The sequence below is a fragment of the Ictidomys tridecemlineatus genome, chromosome 2 (assembly GCF_052094955.1).
Source record: "Ictidomys tridecemlineatus isolate mIctTri1 chromosome 2, mIctTri1.hap1, whole genome shotgun sequence".
NCBI classification, from domain to species: domain Eukaryota; kingdom Metazoa; phylum Chordata; class Mammalia; order Rodentia; family Sciuridae; genus Ictidomys; species Ictidomys tridecemlineatus.
The window spans coordinates 72,248,143-72,267,931 of record NC_135478.1 but is presented as its reverse complement, the minus strand read 5'-3'; the positions used below and the strand labels follow the sequence as shown (position 1 = coordinate 72,267,931).

The following is a 19,789-nucleotide window of genomic DNA, read 5'->3' as shown; positions in this document are numbered from 1 at the left end:
ACCCTGAACCCAAGGAAGCCAAACCAACCTGCAAGTTCTATTCTTAGTCCACCCACATACCATCCACCAGATCACCATTCTCAGCACACCCTTCCATCCTCCCGTTCTCAGAAACTATCCCCTGGTAAAGGATATCAATCAAGTCCCTTATATGAAATGGTCTATATTTGTATAAAATCTATGCAATCCTCTGCTATATTTTAAATAATCTCTACTTATTTATAATACCTGGTACAATGTAAATGCTATGTAAATAGTTGTGGTACTAAAGTATTTAGGGAATAATGATGAGAACAAGAAGTCTATACATGTTCAGAACAGATGAACTTTTCCCCCTAATATTTTTAATCTGTGGTTGACAGAACCCATGGATACAAAGGGCTGACTGTAGTTGGAATTACAGTAGGTGGTTGTTCCAAAATCCTCAACTGACAGTGCCAGGTTATAAATTTGAATAAGTGCTATGTTAATTTTGCAGTAAATGCAATACATGGTAGGGTGTGCACACTCATCAGGAAAAACATTATTCTTTTGTTATTTGTGATTCAATAAAACTGTGCCTCTTCCTATTCTTTGACTAGAACTCGAGAAGTGCTTCTGCCTAAATTCAAGCTGGAGAAGAACTACAATCTGGTGGAGGCCCTGAAGTCAATGGGAATCACAGAGCTGTTTGACAAAAATGGCAACATGTCAGGAATCTCAGACCAAAGGATCACCATTGACCTGGTAACTGTTCCTTTGTCTGCACTGGTCTAAGGGTCAGTCACAGCCTAACTCCCATCTCCATCTGTTCCTTTCCAGCCCTCCTCCACTCAGTCTCATTTCCCAAGTCAGGGCTGCTGAAGCTCTTCTGGGTCTGGCTGTGGCACACAAGTATTCAGTTCTGCAGCCAGGGAGGGTAGTGCATTTGCCAGATGCTCACCAGGCAGAGTGGTCACAGGAATAGCCTTGGAATGAGTCCTATTATTGTGATACCCAAGCAAGGAAGATGTGTGCTCCAATCTGTGAAATAGCTATGCTCAATTGAACTGTGAAAGACCCATTAAACACCCAGAACAACACACACACACATTTAACTTCACAATCCAACAAACAGACACTCAGCAAAAGAAAGTGAATAACAGGCCAAATGTTATGGCCGATCTAGGCCCCTGCCCACCTAGTGCATGTGCAGTCCAGACTTTTAGGAGGATATGGGGGTCTGCAGCAGCTGTCTTGGTTCCCAAAGCTTCTCAGACTGTGGTTGCAACTTAGAATGAATGTGGTTCTAGAGTATACAGGTAAGTACTTGTGATTATAACATGGCCTCTAAGCACAATTAACTGCAACTGACAGATGATGAAAGAAATTTTCAAGGGTAATTTTGAACAATTGTGATTTTTGCCAGTTGTGATTTGTGATTTTTGTGTGGTCTTTGGACATTTTTCTAAAGGAAATTAGACTCTATTAGATGTTCTATCATCTATGTACCAACCTATAGAATCTGACAATTTTTCTTTCCAATTTGAAACAGTTCAAACACCAAGGTACCATCACAGTAAATGAAGAGGGCACCCAGGCTGCGGCTGTGACCACCGTTGGGTTCATGCCATTGTCCACTCAAGTTCGTTTCACTGTTGACAGACCCTTTCTGTTTCTGGTCTACGAACATCGCACCAGCTGTCTGCTCTTCATGGGGAGAGTGGCAAACCCTGCCAGGTCTTAAAGATGGCAACCTGGGCACAATCCAATGCTTCAGCACCCCTGGATTCAATCCCCTATACCAATTCTATTTCCATTCTATCAATGAGGACAGAGATGTTTTGGTACCAAGACTTCTACCGTTACCAAACAGAATCAAGGTTCTTATGGAAGAAGAAATTTACTAACAACTGAGAAGCTGGTTGGGATCAATTTTGCATATTAAACAATGCCATAAGTCAACAGGAACTAGTATAACCAACTGGTGTGTCAGGTGTTCCTAAAGAGTCTTGAAAACAGACTCCCTCACCTTCTTCCTGCCTCCTCATAGCAAACCTATAAAGTGTACTCAGCACCTTCTTTCCTGACAGCCCCATCTTGCACATCTGGCCCTATTACTTAAAGCCTTTCTCAACCAGGGACCCCCATCAAAACACAGAGATGAGTTACATGACTAATTTTTCACCCCAAAGAGGGTGCCTAATTATTATCATTCCCAATGCCCAGGAGAGAAATAACCTGAGACATACAAAGGGTTCCCTGAGCATTGGGTCTTAATTCTCTCAAGGCCTAATCTTCCAAATCCATGTAAATGTCCTACTGTCATCTCACTACTACTCAGAGGACAGTGTATGTACACAAGGCCATGTCTTCTACCCTAGAGATAAATAAAGATAGCCACATTTACTGTGTCTCTAATTCGATTTTCTTTAATAAAGGCTGAATTCAAAAGAGCCATATCCTACTGGGCATGATGGCATATACCTGTAATCCCAGCAACTTGGGAGGCTGAGGCAGGAAGATTAAGTTTAAGATAAGCTTTAGCAACTGAATGAGACTTTATTTCAAAATAAAAAATAAAAAGGGTTGGGGATGTGATTCAGTGCTTCAGCACCCCTGTACCAAAACCAACCAACCAACCAAATAAAACCTCACCAAAAAAAAAAAAAAAAAGAATGAGGTCTGCATGGAATCCCTGAAACAATGCTCTAAGTCATCCCCAGTCTTTCCACTGTCTTTAAGTGGGGTCCATGCTTTAGCTTTCATCCTTCAGACATGATTTTGTAGTGGATATAGTTTGATAAAGCAGGCAACAGCCAAGGAATGTATTTCTGGATCCCTCACTACCTGGACAGAGTGCCTGAAATCCAAAAAAGTTGCTCAGAATGCAAAAGTTATGTTAAGCCTTCAATTAGGGGGACCATCACTGTCACAAGAGCAGCACTCATAGCCTGGAAGGAGAAACTTTACCATTCATCCTCTCTTTTCAAGAGAGGAAGAGGAGGACTGAAGGATTCTAAAACCTGCCCATGATGTAGCTGCAGTATCTAGTGTGAATGGGGTTCAAGAACAGGCTGGCTTGCCGGCAAGATTACTTAAGGAGTCTTGTCACAAAAGATCAGATGAGGCTAATGCCAGTAATGGGAGCAGCGGAAGGGGAATGACAACAGAAAGGGAAAGCAGGCATTGCCATTGCATGGGTGGTCTTGCTGAGAACTCAAATCAACTCTAGGAGGTGTGCACTGGAATCACCTCTTTTTTATAGCAGAGGAAACAATTCAAGCTCAGAGAAGGGAAGTGATTTGCCTCAGACTTAGATCTAAACCCAGATATCTGGGACCAGGAGCCTACTTTTCTTTGCTAACCTTCCTCACTTGTTCACTTTATAATTTCCTACACCAGTCCTTGCTTCAGCATGCTACAGAGAAAAGGACAGATCAGGGTTGAGACCAAAACTTCCCATCATAACCTCTCAGCCTCTTGATGAAGCCTAACATAGCTAATGACCCAATTATTCCATTCTTTCTCCAATGTACTTTAACATTGTTCTTTTCTGGTATTTATCCTATATTTTTCATCTTGTTGCTGGTTTCCCTCCCTCCCTCCCTTCCTTCCTTCCTTCCTTCCTTCCTTCCTCTCTCTTTCTTTCTTTCCTTCTTTCTGGAGGGTACCAGGGATTGAACCCAGAGGCTCTCAACCACTGAACAATATCCCCAGCACTTTTTAAAAAGATTTGTTCTTTTTAGTTTTACATGATAGTAGAATATATTTTGACATATCATACATACATGGAGTATAACTTCTAATTCTTTTGTTGTACATGATGTGGAGTTACTACTTCTCCCATTTCTAAAGATAGTTACTTCAAAAATTCTATCTTAAAAAGCTGGGCATGGTGGTGTGTGCCTGTAGTTGCAGTTATCTGGGAGGTTGAGGGGGGAGGATTGCTTGAGCTCTGGAGTTTGAGGCCAGCCTGGGCAACACACTGAGAACCCATCTCAAAACAAACACACAAACCCCTCTGTCTTTAGCCTCTGTCTTTTGCCATATCTATCCCCTTCTCAGAACGGCAATGGTCTCACTTTCAAGTACCCTGCAATATCTCAGCTACAGCATGTCTGGATTCCTTCACACTCCTGCACAGGTCAGAATGCTCCAATCTCTATGTTTTTTTGTTCACTTATATCCATTTGGATTCCCTCTTACAGAAACCAGCCCACTCATTTTTAGAGTAGAATATTAAGTCAGAGTACAGGATTTGAGTCAGGCTGCCTGAGTTTGAAACCTGACTCTAACATCTACATCAAAGTCTGGAAAAGGTATAGGTCAGTGATAGGTATTTAGCAAGAGCCAGGCGAGGATTTTTTTTTTTTTTTTAATCTTAATCTAACAGAGTATCTCACCTAGGGATTCCTAACTGGAGGCTCTGGATATTCCCATTTAACTCCCTGAGGTAAAATGCAGAACCTTGAGAATTTGTGTGTGTGTGTGTGTGTGTGTTGCTAGAGATTGAACCCAGGGCCTTATACTCACTAGGCAAGTGCTCTACCACTAGGTTACATCTCCAGCCTAAATATATGCATTTCTATAGAGAGTGAGTTTACAGCTTTCAAAAGGTTCTACAACCCCGAAAATACTAATTCATAAACAGGACTATTTTTTGAGCAAGGGATATATCTTATTAAACCACTGCTTTATCACAGTGGAATGATGAGGTGTCTAAGGATTAGATAACTTTCAAAATGCTTATCAATGGGCTATATAACAATAAAAGCAATTTAATTAATGATATTTCTGAAGGAATACTATTTCACAAAATTTCAAAACAAAAATCACTAAATATAAACAAGAAGTAGCCCCAAAGTTCATATGACTCAACCTACCAGTGACTCCAGGTTCCCAAGGATCCTGAGAAGTAAACAGTTTCATTAAAGCCAAAATCTAGCCTTCCTGCTTACATCCACTGGCCCTTCTACTCAGCAAAGAAATTTGACACAGTGTCACCAAAGGTAAAAAAAAAAGTATACCTTTCTCTTAAAGAATAAACAATGGAAACATAAAAAAACAACAACAAAAAACCCTTTGGAAATCAATTTCCACCAGAAGGTTCAAGGGGTAACCACAAAGTAAATGCAAGAACCCATGGTCCCTATGCTCTTTGTTGAGCAACAAAATCAAATATTTGTTTCCTCCCCCATAATATAACCATTAACTTTTTGTTAAAAATACAATACTAATTCTATTCATGTAAAAGGTCAGGTGAGTGGGCATTTAAGTATGTATATTCTGAACTGTCATTGATAATGGTTATGCCTACACTGACCCTAGGCAGAAGCCCAGGAGTTCCTACAGAGTCCTATATGCCAGACCAGGAGTCCAATCCCAATCGTTATGAACCTAAAACCCATGTGCTTCCAGCCATTGGGAAACACTAAGAACAGTAAAAATAACTTCTACAAAGGTCATCTTAAAGAAGCAGAAACAGACTAAAATAAAATTAAGATGGAAATGAGCTCTCTACCCTGGTACGCTGTGATAAGAGGCAGGGCTTGTGGCCAGTGTGCCAACAATGGCTTCCAGAAGAGACTTGGGGCTACAGCTTCACAGGCTGAGTACCAACAAGAGGACTCCAGGCCTCATCTCACAGAAAAGAGCTGAGGAAACAAAGGTTGAGCCAACACTGGTCAGAGGCATTAATGCGGGTCATAACAGAGGTTGAGAACAGAGTCAGACTTAGGACCTGAGAGTCATGCAAGAGGGAAACCGAGGCAAGTTCCCAGGTCAGCTGGCAGAGGAGATTTGGACGGGACACAGAGAAAGAGTGATACCTATGGGGCAATCAAGGAGAGCTAGTGGTGGCTGAGACACTAGCTCAAAACACTCGGGTTTCAAAACAGCATTTTTCTAAGAAACATACTGTGCATGAGTGCAGTACCTGGAGTTTTAAACCATTAGATTAATGAATACTCACCACAGCTATTACAGGAATGAGTACTCCCAAGTTCCCCGCGCTGCTAGAAGCCTAGAAAGAACAGAACTAATGTCACCAATGAGTATGCACTTATTTTAAAAAACAAGACACCATGTCATATACACCTGAATTCCCTAATCTAAAAGAAATGATCAGAGGGCTGGGGTTGTGGCTCAGTGGAAGAGTGCTTGCCTAGCATGAGCGAGGCCCTGGGTTAGATCCTCAGCACCACATAAAAATAAATAAATAAATAAAGGTATTGTGACCAACTGCAACTAAAAAATAAATACTAAAAAAAAAAAGAAGAAATGATCAGAGATGTGTACACAAAGAGAGGCATAGAGATGCTCATCTAAGCCAGGCACAGTGGTGCTTGCCTGTAATCCCTACTACTTGGTTGTCATCAATTAGTTGTAAACATTATCTGCAATTAGACCAGTGATCCCTACCACTTGGGAGGCTGAGGCAGGAGGATTCACAAGATTTGAAGCCAGCCTGGACAATTTAGACTTAGTCTCAAAATAAAAAAAATAAGGATTGCGGATGTAAGTCAGAGGCAGAATACTCCAGGGTTCAAAACACACACACACACACACACACACACACACACACACACACACAAATCATGAGCTGGAGATGTGGCTCAGTGGTAGAGTGCTTGCCTACCATGCATGAAGCCCTGGGTTGAATCCCCAGTAGCACATAAAAGAAGTAAAAGAAGTCAGGTTTAAGAGCATGCTAAGATTCAATTTCAGGTAATACACATATACATAAAACATCAAGGAAGAAATCAACAGGGTGATATATTTGCTAGCACTATTCACTACTTCTCCTCCAGGCTGCCCTTATTCCAGAGTTCATATCTCAGAGGGAAAAACTCAACAGCTACTCAATAAATACTGATTCACCACTTGGCTAGCAAGCAAGAACTATTCTTCAAAGACCAGAATTCAAAGCTTTGAATCCAGCTCAGTGATTAGCAAAGGGGATCCCTGCATTGGCTCTCATGGTGCAACCTACAGTATTGAATGAAGTACTAAAAATCAAGAGTCTTGAGAAAAGAGGCAGATGTCCTAGGTATCCTTTGGAGACACCGAGGCCCAAATCCTGGGGGAAAGAAGGTCTGTGACACATTATATCTTCTGCCTTCTCAATACTTAGTACTCCCTCCATCACCAGTGCTCCCCTGCATCCCAATGCCTGGGGTTCTGCTGGATGCAAGAGATGCTTTGTCTCCTGTGCATTGGACTCATCTCAGTTGTGCACTACCTGGGAGATTTGATCAATCAGTCACCAAATCACTGGCAAGGGGTCCAGCAGAGCAAGTCTGGCCCAGGTGTTAAGATGTCTTTTTGTACTAGCTACTCCATCCTGGCTGACTATCAATGTAGGGCTCCTTATTGCAATTGTCAACTCAGATGTTACCTCCTTATTTCTGACCTTCCCAGTCTAAAATGTCCTTTTGAACAGAAACCATTTAAGGCTTGTAAAGCCTAAAATATTTAAATCTAGCCCTTTACAGAAACACTGTGTTGACCTGTGCTAGAATAGAATCTGGCACATTTTACTGGGTAACAGAAACAAGGGAAACAACAAAGGAGGATGAAAGTGGAAATAGGTAGAGGGCCTGGTGGCCACAATGTGTCAATGGGGAGATGATGGGGTAAGAGGCCTTTCCTGCCTTAACCACCTCCTAATCTGTCTGCTTAGGAATTTAACAAATTTTTTTTTAAACAATTTAACACATTTTGTCTGTCCTAGAAGAACTGATTCCTTGGATGGCCTGAGATTAGGTCAAACCTGGCCCTTCTCATGCTGTCATTATCCTCCATTGATTGGCCTTTAAAGTCTTCATAGGTGCAGTCACAGTCCTCTCCCTCACCCCCAGCTTTAGAAAGATGAGAAAAGGGAGAGGCATCTAGGAGGGAGGCCATGCTAGGCTGCTGTCATGCTGTCATGTGGGTTGGGGGAGTGACTGCCATAAACCAGATGAAATCTGATAAATCAGTCATCTTTGCCCCGACCCCTATCAGCATCCTTGAGATTGAACCCCACCTCACTGTTTCTTGCATTCTCCAGATGTATTAAAGTACTTAACAAAGAGGGTATCATGTTTTAATCAAGACAATGCCTCAAGACTCAGTCCTGGTCAGCAGGACAGAGGCACTAGTGGGGAAGACAAGTGGTTGCCTCCTCCTTCCTACCTTCAGGGCAGGCCCCTTCTCACTTGCCCTCTCACTGGCTCTCTTTCCCTCCAGCCCCAGCTGTACAAACAATTCCAGTAGGTTCATGAGTAGCTCATCCACAAGGTGCTCCTCCTGGATGTTGGCTGCGATGTTGGCCAGGGCATTAATCACCGCCAGGGAGCAGTGCCTGAGGGGAAAGGAGCAAAATAATAGCCACCACTAGGCCCTTGACTATGTCCAGGGTACGGTACTCGCTGTAAGGGTGAAGCAAGGTAACACTGGGTAAATCTAGCCTGTCTTATGATGCTCCTGTGAACCAAAGAACTCTCAACAGGTGATGAACATGCCAACTTTGTGACAAAGAGCCCCCAAAAGAAAGTGAACTGCTGTAGAAATGATTGCAGTCTTCTCCTGAGGTGCACTAAGGGATTCTAAGGGACTAAGTTCCAGCAATCTGCATATTAGAAACGCTAAAAGGGCTCAGAACACTTGCCTCTGAAAGTCCACGGCCTACTGCACAGCTAAATATGGAAACACATACTTTTCAGACACTTCCTGCTTGAGCCCTGCTTTTCCCCCTCAAATCACCAACAGTCTTATTCAACATTTACTACCCATAAAATATTTACTTGATGATCAGCATCTCCCCAGAATGCCTCCTACCCCAGGGCTGATGTTAATATTAGCCCATATCAAATACGCAGGAAGTGCTCAAGTGTCCTGGGATCACCTGCCTCAGGATGGTGGCCAGCGCCACACAAATACTCGATGTCAAGCTGACATTACCCCCTTAGCCATATGCCAAAAATCAGTGAGGCCTGCTAGGTTTCTGTGACCCTGGAGGCAGCCAGACTGCCACTTCCATGTTGAGTACCTGAGTGTATCACTTGTCTTTGAGCCTCAGTTTCTTCCTGAGCAAAAGTAGGATTAGGGACTGGGGTTGTGGCTCAGAGGTGCTAGGCAAGAGCACTTGCCTAGCATGTGTGAGGCATTGGGTTCAATCCTCAGAACCACAAAAAAATAGAATAAAGGTATTGTGTCCACCTATAACTAAAAATTAAATATTTTTTAAAAAGTAGGATTAGAGGCATTAAACACCATGTGAAGCACTGAGCACACTGTCTAATCTCCAGAAATCATACAACAAATAGTAGCAATGATAAAAGGTATTCCTTTCCCAATTAGTTAGGTATATACCTGGTAGGTCAAGAGCAAAACAAAGGTCAGCAAATGCTTCCACTGGTGAGAAAGAGGATAAATCATTTTTATTAGCAATGAAAATCACTCTATGCCAGAAATGGTGGCACATTCCTATAATCACAGGTAATTGGGAGGCTACGGCAGGAGGACCACAAGTTTGAGGCCTGCTTGGGCAACTTAGCACAACCCTGTTTCAAAATAAAATAAAAAGAGTTGGGGGTGTAGTTCAGTGGTAAAGCATTCAATCCCCAGGACTGCAGATGCTGAATCTGCACATTTGGAGGGTCAACTGTGTAACAATGCCAAAAGCTCACAATGATGGAGAGCTTTCACACACAATCTCATTTACTGATACAATTAGAGATAGGGTCTCTTTGGCAGGAGAGAAAACTGAGGAACAAAATGGTTGGGAACCTTCTAAGGTCATGAAGCTACACTACTGCCCATTAAACTGACTTGGAGAGAAACTCTGAGGTCTGGATTTAATGGTCTGGAAGAGAGAAGCACAGTGGCTGACAAGAAGACATCAATAGAAACTCTCTTCTTCCCTCTGCCAACTTCCTGTTCTTGTCTGACTTCCTTTCTTCCCTCTCCCTCTCTTCTGTTGATCTGACAAACTCTTGGAGAGACATGTCCCTTCCTCAAGGCATTCTCAGGCAAAGGCAAGGAAAAGACAAGGAAGCATCTTGGCCTTCCAGGGAAAACTGGTTGCATTTCAAACAAAATAAAATATTCAAGGACTTAAAATGCCTATTCCCTTAAACCCTTCCAAATCCTACTTCTCTGAATCGAACCTAAGGAAAACATTAATGATGCTCTGATATACAGCTTCTGGTAATTCAGTGTAGCATTTACTGGTAGAAAAATTGAAAAACTACCTAACATTCAAGCTAAGTGTTGGTTAGGCAAATCTCAGTACCAGTATACAATGGGATACTAGGCAGTTATTAAAAGGTGACATGCAGAGGAGCATTTATGGCACAGCTGATATATTGCTCAAAAAAAAAAAAAAAAAAAGCAGGTCACCAGGGTGTGCAGTTTGGCCTATTAAGAAGGGAAGAGAAGGAAGGGCTAGGACCATCATGCACTGAGATGTCCAGTGATCAACTGCACGTGGTAGATGTATGTGGCTTTTCATTTCCTCCCTTGTGCACTTATTTGTAGCATGTAGTGCTTTTTTTAAGGAAAAAAAAAGTTTTATTTAAAGGACAAATCACCAAACTCACATTTTCAAAGGGAGTTAAGTACTGTCAGGATCCAAAGCAATAGCAAGGTGCAAAAGCATTACCTGTAGCCATGGTCCTTGTAATCTTTGGTGGCTGAATATACAACTGAGCTGGCCTTTACACTGATCTGCTGGAAGAGATTCCATACTTCCTGATAAATGTATTGCTGGAAGAGAGCAAGAAGCACTGTTACCATGTCATGATTCCTTCATGAGGCCCTTCCCAGAACATGGGAGAAGGCGTCTCTTGTCATCACCTGGAGGAAAGCTCTTGAATCTTGAGGACCACAAAATACCTTCAAGGGCATTCATTTCTAAAACTTTAAGCAAACCTCAAACTAAAAGCTAAAAGGAAAGTTCTTCAATTCAAATCCTATTTTATGTCATTTACGTTGATAAGAAATTAATTTAAATCTCTTTTTCTCCAGCACTCATGGAACTACTATATCATACTCACTATGTGGTGTTGAAATACTTGTTAAGTATTTAGTTCAGGTGCAAGGTAAACTTACTCTGTAATTTTACATTTTATATAGTCAAAGGAGATTAACAAAGTTTGCACATGGTTAGCGGGTTTTATGGCTCTGGCCTCACTTAGGGCCTTCCTCACATTTCCAGTGATAACCAAGCAGCCCAGCTGATCAATGATGAGTACGTCAAGGGGTGAGGGGGGCTGGCAGAATTTCTGTTGCAGAATTTGCAGAATTGGCTCCATGACCTTCGGGGTATCCCTTAGGGCCACTGCAATATGTCCCAAGGCTCGGATGGTGTGGTCAGGAATCAAGTGAGCATCCCTACAGAAGGAAAGAACAGAAGCACCCGATGAACAGTTCTCTGGTATGCAGTAATGAAATAAAACGCAGAGGCTATGATCCAGACCTTGATTTCACTACAGTCTCAATGAAGCATTCATCTGAAAATGACCACCTGCTAATCTTTAACTATCAGCAGAAAGACAAAGCCCCAGACAGTAGGCTGGAGGACAATAATTTTTCTCTACTAGCACAGTTGTGCAGGATGAACATTCTGAGATAGATTTCACCTTAAACCTGTGACAAACCCAATACATGCCTACACGTGACCAGAAAAGAGGCACAGACATGTACAATGCTAGAGGCCCCCTCCAAAACCATATAGAACTGCTGCCCCTAGCAATGGGAACATACTTGTCACTCTCCTGAGAGATGTAGAGCCGGTTAGAGAGGCTGGCTAAGAAGGCCTCCACAATCACTGGATCCACTGTCAAGCCAGCCTTCAGGCACCTAAGGATCAAGGAAAACCATGTGATATTAGTCATCAAAATGATAAGATAGAGTTTTTCAGTTCTGTTTTTTTTTCTTTTCTTTTCTCAGGTTTACAATGTTTAAATAACTACTCCAAATTTCTACCCCAAAAATCTGAATGAAAAAATCATTATGTAGAATGAATTCAAAGAATTACTGTAAATTTTGCCCACTTCATAAAATATCTCAGCTGGAAACAATAACTTCATTATTTTGCCTAGAATCATTTTCTTCAGAATATTGTACTGACCCTATTTGCACTTTTAAATTTCCTAACAAAGTTAGTAACTTAACAAAGTTATAGTGACTTACTCAAAAGATAGATGGTCCCAAGATAGCTGAGGAAATATTACAATGATATCAAGAGTTTGGGGGTTTTGTTTTTATTTTCTTGGTGTTGGGAACTGAAACCAGGGTTAATGCTAAGTAAGCATGAACTCTACCACTGAGCATCACCCCAGACTTTATCAAAGTTTTAGTGGTAAATAGAAATGCTTATGCAATTGGGAAAAGTTTGGGGAAATTTTAAAAAATCCCATAAAAATATAAAATCTTCTTTTAAATTTTTATTTATTTATTTTATTTATTTTTATACTGTACTAGTATAGAATGGGCAGCCTCACCACATTTACTTTAGCTTCTGCCACATCATGCGGGGGTAGTTATCCAGTTTGAAAGAACATAAAATCTTAAAGGTGTATCTTGCTCTCCATACCTATTTGGGTCCTAAGCCAGAGTGTCAGAAAACAACATGGGTGTGACAGAGAGGCTGTACTGATTTGGCTTCTGAGAGTGAGAAGTCAGAATTCAGAGAAGTAAGGGTCATTTTCATGCAAATCAGAAAGTATTTGGTTCTTGAGTCGGGAGTTCACACAGCAAGTATCTGTGAGGAATACTCACATTTTTTTTTTCCAAAGAGAGAGAGAGAGACAGAGAGAGAATTTTTAATATTTATTTTTTAGTTTTTGGCAGACACAACATCTTTATTTGTATGTGGTGCTGAGGATCAAACCCAGCGCTGCGCGCATGCCAGGCAAGCACGCTACTGCTTGAGCCACATCTCCAGCCCGAATACTCACATTTTTAAAAAGAAAAACAAAAACCTCTCAATTATATTAAATATCACAACAGAAAAAAAAATAACAATATGTTGTTTCTTTGAATGACAGGCTAATAGAACATTCTCTATTATACATTTTCTTTAATAAGCTTATTTATTTATTTTTGTGTGGTGTGTGTGTGTGTGTGTGTGTGTGGGTGGTGCTGGGGATTGAACCCAGGGCCTGTACATGTGAAGCAAGCACTCTACCAACTGAGCTATATCCCTAGCCCCAGCATTTTTATTATTTTTATGAAGAGAAAGGAAGGTAGTTTACTTTTTTAAAAAATAATAATCCCTCTTTTTAGATCCAGTATAGTTTTTGCTAAATTTTTTTTTTAAGTTGTAGATGAACACAATACCTTTGTTTTATTTATTTATTTCCTGTGCTGAGGATCAAACCCAGTGCCTCACATGCTAGGCAAGCGCTCTACTGCTGAGCTACAACTCCAGCCTCAAGTATATTTTTAAAATAATCAGAAATTTTCAACTTCCTTATTTTATAATTAGCCTCTATCTGAAACAGATTTCCCTCTTCCTAGGTCTAACCTCCATCTTCAGGGCTTCCCACCTGCAAATGTTGTCAATGGCGATGTCACGGAGCTGCTCATACATGGAAGGCTGGCTCTTCTTGCCCGACATGACATTCAGGGTCGATTCAGAATGTTCATTGGTGACACTGATTTTTATATCATTGCCAGCAACTAAATTAAAAAATTCAAATAAAATTTCTTAATAAATCATTCAGAAATATTGATAAGCACTCTCATAAATGCAGTTCTGATGGTTAGTAAAGCACAGTCCCGTCCTTGGGGGTGATCTAAGTAATGTGCACAAAGGAAAAGATATAGACAAGTGTGCAGCAGGGGCCTAAGAAACCCTTCCTATTATGAGGAATGGGAGAGGACTTTCACTAGTCAGAGTTTGGGTGTTGTCATCTGAAGGGGGAAAATATAAATGCCCACCTTTATAGGTAGGTTGAGGAGTACTTAATCAGTCTCTTGCACAGCAGCTATTTAATTGATGCTAATTATTGTTACATTGCCAGATCTGCTCTGAGTCAGTATCCTCTCATAGGGCAGTGGAGATTAGATATGGCTATGCACATACAGCTCCTTGGCCCAGCATTGGGACATGCAGGACTCGCAGAGTAGGCTATCTTAGTGAGAGAAGATGCTAAAAAGAAAATGGAACTAGAAGGGGCTTTTGGTGGTGATAGGACAAGGAGGCAGGGACAGGAAAGGCCTGAAACTCAGGAATGGTGTGGGACATGTAGGAAAAGATGGAAGGAAAGGCATGGAGGAAGAACAGGCTCAAGTATAGTCACATAACCTATGTAAGGAATCACATAGTCACATGGCCCCCCTTTTTTAAGGACTTCAAAGGCATATAAGGACTAGATGCTAGAAATAAGGCATCAACTATAGTTGTCTATTACCTGTGTGGTACTGACTGTGGTACTTATACAGCTTCACCAGCACTGGGGATGGAATGACCAGGAAGTCTCGCAAGGATGGTGTCACCGAGTGTACCACCACCGGAAACCTTTCACATAGGCGGCCCAATCCCTGCAACACATCAACTTGTCACATAGCCTGAGAGGAACTATCTGAGAAGGCCCCAAGCGGTGAGATGCTCAAACCTTTCAATGCCTAAGTTTGACAATAAACTTCCAAGGTCAAAGCTCCCAGAGGCCACCTGCCTATGAGGCAAAGACAAGGAAGTGGGATGGTATTGACTCTTTCCCACACAAAGTAAATATGTATTATTAACATGTACTAATTTCTTTTGGAAACAAATTAAGGGAGAAAGGGTATAAAATATGCTTTTTAAACAATGGCAAGTATGGAGTCTGTGGGATTATGTCAAGGATGGAATCTCAGCAGAGCAGAACTAAGCATTGTGGATGAATACACCTCCTCCTTGTGAAGCCCTATAGCACATGCCCACAGCTCTTCATCTGCTGGCCTTGGGCATCACCCAGCAGATATGAGGCAGCTTCACAATAAAAAAAGATTCAAGGCCCTCTTCAAGGAAAGCTGTTCCTGGATGCCACTTGCACAAATCCCTGGCATCCTGTAGAGGGCAGCCCACACTCAGTAAAGAAGAACTGTGTCCACAACAGGCTCTAGTAAAAGTTCTAAAAACAACAGCTCATATTATAGTCTGTCTCTGCTGCTGGAGAATCAATCACAGCCTGAACAGGTAAGAAGGATGCTCCATGGATGGGATTCGAGTATCTCAATCATCAAGTGAAACTGACCTGCAGGCAGCAGATAAGCAACGGTAAATGTGCAATGATGACTTTGCTGGATGTCTTGGACTGCAGCTTCTCAGACAGCTTGATGCAAAGATTTTCTGCACCTTAACTCAAAAATCAGAGGAGGGTACAAATAATCATCAAAGTCCAATATTTACAAAATAATCTCTGTTAATCATAAAACTTAATTAAACTCCAGAGACACATTTGTTAAAAGTTTAATAAGAGGGCCACACTAGAATGAGTTTGGAGGCAGGTATCCTGTACTATGGGTAACTTTGTCTTCTCTCTGCTAGTCCCAAGCCCTCTCATTCTGCAGTGGTCCTAAGCCCTCTCTCTCATTGTGCAGTGTTCCATTCTGTAAGAACACTTCCCATTCCACTTTACCCCAGACAAAGTCCACGGCCTCTAGCTCTGAGTATCCACCTCTCCACAGAAAAGCCTAAAGAACTGGCAAAAACAAACAAACAAACAAACAAACAAACAAAAAACTGCCAAAACACCACACAGGCCCTGTAGCCTTGGGTTTCCCCTTCCTCCCAGGTCTAGTTCATCCTATTAGGAGAGAACTATAGATATCCAGCCCACAGCAGGAGCCCAGCTCTGTGTATACCCAGAAGGTGGCCACTCCTAATATGATTGCCTATGCTAGTAACACAGCCAAAAATTCTAGAAGTCATTTTGAGAAGCTCTTGAGAGGAAGAACCCAGGGCATGCCAAGAGCTCACAGGGCAAGGAAAGCAGTCTGTTTTCCTAGGCAGGCAGGCTCACCCTGTTCATCCTTCACAGCCCACACCATAAGGTCCACGCAGGCAGCATTTGCCTGGCAGCGCAGTTTGAGGGGGCTCAGTTCATTGTGGATCCGGTCTGCATCATGTAGAATCTTCTGGAGCTCCCCTTGGCTTGTATTAAACTGTTCCAATACAAAATCATGGATCTCCTTCACAAAGGAAGTGGGGAGGTCTGTGGGAAAGAGGGAAGTGTCATAGCTAAAAACAAAACTACATCAGAAAACAACAAGTGGCTGTCAATCGTTATGGTCTTTTCCTCTCTAACAAAAAGAAGGGTAACATTTAATGCTGGCTATTGCGGTTTCAAGAATACCCATTGGGAAAAGCCTGGATAGGCTGTGCACAATAGTTCTCCACATGCAAACTACCTGGCAGCCATAAGAAATTATAATTTCCAGGGGCTGGGGATGTGGCTCAAGCAGTAACATGCTCGCCTGGCATGCGCGGGGAGCTGGGTTCAATCCTCAGCACCACATAAAATAAAATAAAGATGTTGTGTCCACCAAAAACTGAAAAATAAATATTAAAAAATTCTCTCTCTTGGGCTGGGGATGTGGCTCAAGTGGTAGCGCGCTCGCCTGGCATGCGTGCAGCCTGGGTTCGATCCTCAGCACCACATACAAACAAAGATGTTGTGTTCACCGAAAACTAAAAAATAAACATTAAAAAAAAATTTAAAAAAAATTCTCTCTCTCTCAAAAAAAATAAAAATAAAAATAAAGAAATTATAATTTCCAGGGAAGTCTAAGACATGCTCTTTTTTTTCTTTTTTGGTTATTGTTATTATTGTTGTGGTCGGTTAATTGTTTTCAGTGGTGCTGGGAATGAACCCAAGACTCACACATGCTAAGTAAGCATTTTACCAATGAGCGATATCCCCAGTCCACCAAGTTTTGCTTTAAGCACTCTATATACTAAAATCTAAAACACATAAAAGGGATGTGTGATCACAGAAACTGATTCAACTGACAAGACGCAGTACTTTATGATAGTAAAAAAAGAGGAAAGGATACTAGTTACAAGGAAAAAAAATGGTTGGAGGCTGAAAAAAGTTCCCTGGATCTTTGGAGCACCCAGAGTTTGTTTTCAAATTCTTATCCATGGGCTAGGAAAATTCAGGAGAGTTACCGTTGATAGGCACAAGTCAGACCAGCTGAGGAAGCCAGCAACACATAGCCTGGGTAAAAGGAAGAACTTGGGGGCTCCTGGATTATGAAGCCAGGCTGAGTCATCCTTGACCCCTCACCTACATTCTGACACGCTAGACTTCCCATAGCCCTCAGAATCAGATTAGGAATGGTTAAATTAAGGCATATCTACATTAAAGACTATTATTACATACTCATTAAAACCTGCTTATGAAAAACACTTAATGGTGTGAGGAAAGAATGTAGAAAAATGTTTTTAAAAATGTAGAAAAGATGGGCTGGGGTTGTGGCTCAGCGGTAGAGCGCTTGCTTGGCATGTGCGAGACCGTGGGTTCGATTCTCAGCACCATGTAAAAATAAGTAAGTGAAATAAAGGTATTATATCCAACTACAACTAAAAAGTAAATAAAAAAATGTATAAAAGGAGCTGGGCTCAGTGGCACATGATTACAAGCTATTCAGGAGGTTGAGGCAAGAAGATTGCAAATTCAAAGCTAGTCTTGGCAACTTTGTGTCCCAAAATAAAAAAAGGCTGTAGTGTAGTTCAGTGAAATTTTTTGTATGTGCATGCAAAACTAGTAAGATATTATATCTGAGTAGAGTTATTGTAAGTCCTTCATTTTTTAAAATTTTCTGTCTAAATTGGATGTGTAAAATCATGAGCTAAACAGACAATATATAAAATGTACATGTTAGAAAAATGCCTTAAGAAATAAATCCACCAAAAAAGTCATAATTCCTAGGAATGGGGTCCTTAAGACTTATTTTTCTTATTTGCTTTTCCCCCCAAATTTCAGACATGTAACCATATTGCTCATATATGTGGTGTTTTCTTTATTTTTTTTAGGCAAGGTCTTGCTATGTTGTCCAGGCTGGCTTCAAACACGCAGGTTCAAGTAATCCCAAGTAGCTGGGACTACAGTTGTGGGCCAGTGTGCCCTGTTCTTGTGTTTATTTTTTAAGTTGCCCTAGCACAAAGCAAGCGCCAGTCTGTAATGGCAGTTGAGAAGTCCATTCTCCTGCCTGCACAGACACATGTGCCAACAGTCCTCACCTTTCATGTAGTATAGAGTATCACGTAGCATCTTAAACATGGTCAGATAGAGGGGGTCACTGAAGGTTGTGTAGTAGAGATCAGCACTGGGGTTGGCCTGTAGAGGAAAAGGGCAAGTGACTACAGAGCAGAAATTCTCCTGTGATGCCCGTTGCCTTGTATGCAGAGGCCCAGCAGACTATTATATTTATTATTTAGCAATCAAAATGGAACAACTATTTATCATGACTCACTATTCAGACACTTTAATTACTTTCCACTCTTCTTAAGCATGAAGCCAAAGAAAGGAGGAGGATAATGCAGTGCAGAGATGCCTGAGGTAGCAACCATCTATACCTTCAACAAAAGAACTGCCCTTCTTATTGATGAGAGCTCACCATCAATGGCCTGAATAGGGACATGGAAAGACAGAAGAGGGAAAAGACAGACAGGGGGCCACCAGGCCAAGGAATCCAATCCTGCTTATTACTCTCTCTATAGGTAGACACTACAGCTAGGGCACCTTCAGATTGAGCTCACATTTTGTAATTAAATTCATTTTGAATTATTCTTTAGCAATCTCATCAGAAATGTAGCACTGAGGAAAAATTCACACAAGCCCTAATGAATTAAGTAAGATGCAATCCTTAACATCTGTATATTACCAGTTTAAATGGGTTAAAGGAGAGTGGATAGGAAGGGGTATACTGTGCAAGGCTGGTGGAGGGGAGAGTCCCTTGGAAAGAGCAAAAGTCACATGGAGAACACAAGAATGATGTAGAGAGTGTAAGAGGCATGCCAGCTTTCAGGTGAACACTGATATTAATTAATAATTAACTAAGTGCTGGTGATGGGCTCTGTAATAATGACTTTAAGGACATTACTGCACATAGTCTTCACAATACCCTTTTAGAACATGGATGAAGAAACGAGACTGGGAGAGTTGCGATCAGGGATCTCACTCCAGAGACTTAGATAATGTAAGAGTAAAGTTTGATTGATTGTATATCCTCTTCTGAGAAATGTCTGTTTAGGTCCTTGGCCCATTTGTTGATTGGGTTATTTGTTTTTTCGGTGCTTAGCTTTTTGAGTTCTTTATATACCCTAGAAATTAGTGCTCTATTGATATGTGAGGGGTAAAAATTTGCTCCCAGGATGTAAGCTCTCTTTTCACCTCACAGATTGTTTCTTTTGCTAAGAAACTTTTTAGTTTGATTCCATCCCTGAATATTTCAGGGATGGAAAATGCTGAATATTTCCTCTGATATAAGGAGGCTGACTCATAGTGGGGTAGGGAGGGGGAGCATGGGAGAATTGGATGGATTCTAGATAGGAAAGAGGGGTGGGAGGGAAAGGAAGGGGGCAGGGGATTAGCAAGGATGGTGAAAGTGATGGACATCATTATCTAAAGTCCAAAGTACAAGTATGAAGATTCGAATTGGGTGTCAAAATACTTTATATATAAACAGAGATATGAAAAATTGTGGTATACATGTGTAAGAAGAATTGTAATGCAAAAAAAACCACAAAGTACATGTATAAAGGCATGAATTAGAGTGAACATACTTTATATACAAAGATATAAAAAACTATGCTCTATATGTATAAGAAGAATTGTAATGCATTCTGCTG

General features: G+C 41.3%; 2 protein-coding genes across 3 annotated transcripts in view; one reads left to right on the top strand and one right to left on the bottom strand.

Annotated features, from left to right (window-relative positions):
- Window positions 1-2,367, top strand: part of Serpind1 (serpin family D member 1) — an 11,731-nt gene extending 9,364 nt beyond the window's left edge. The window contains exons 4-5 of the mRNA XM_005334486.5: window positions 582-726; window positions 1,514-2,367. Of these exons, the coding sequence (XP_005334543.1) occupies window positions 582-726; window positions 1,514-1,705 (337 nt within the window). The 3' untranslated portion in view covers window positions 1,706-2,367. The remainder of the gene's footprint in view (window positions 1-581; window positions 727-1,513) is intronic.
- The window catches only part of Pi4ka (phosphatidylinositol 4-kinase alpha), a 136,306-nt gene that overhangs the window by 67,560 nt on the left and 48,957 nt on the right, over window positions 1-19,789 (bottom strand). For both annotated transcript variants that reach the window (XM_078038827.1, XM_005334488.5), the window contains exons 10-19: window positions 18,179-18,275; window positions 15,957-16,148; window positions 15,189-15,289; window positions 14,364-14,493; window positions 13,497-13,629; window positions 11,710-11,805; window positions 11,154-11,337; window positions 10,607-10,710; window positions 8,137-8,305; window positions 5,933-5,983 (exon numbers count right to left, since the gene is read on the bottom strand). In XM_078038827.1, the coding sequence (XP_077894953.1) occupies window positions 5,933-5,983; window positions 8,137-8,305; window positions 10,607-10,710; window positions 11,154-11,337; window positions 11,710-11,805; window positions 13,497-13,629; window positions 14,364-14,493; window positions 15,189-15,289; window positions 15,957-16,148; window positions 18,179-18,275 (1,257 nt within the window). The remainder of the gene's footprint in view (window positions 1-5,932; window positions 5,984-8,136; window positions 8,306-10,606; window positions 10,711-11,153; window positions 11,338-11,709; window positions 11,806-13,496; window positions 13,630-14,363; window positions 14,494-15,188; window positions 15,290-15,956; window positions 16,149-18,178; window positions 18,276-19,789) is intronic.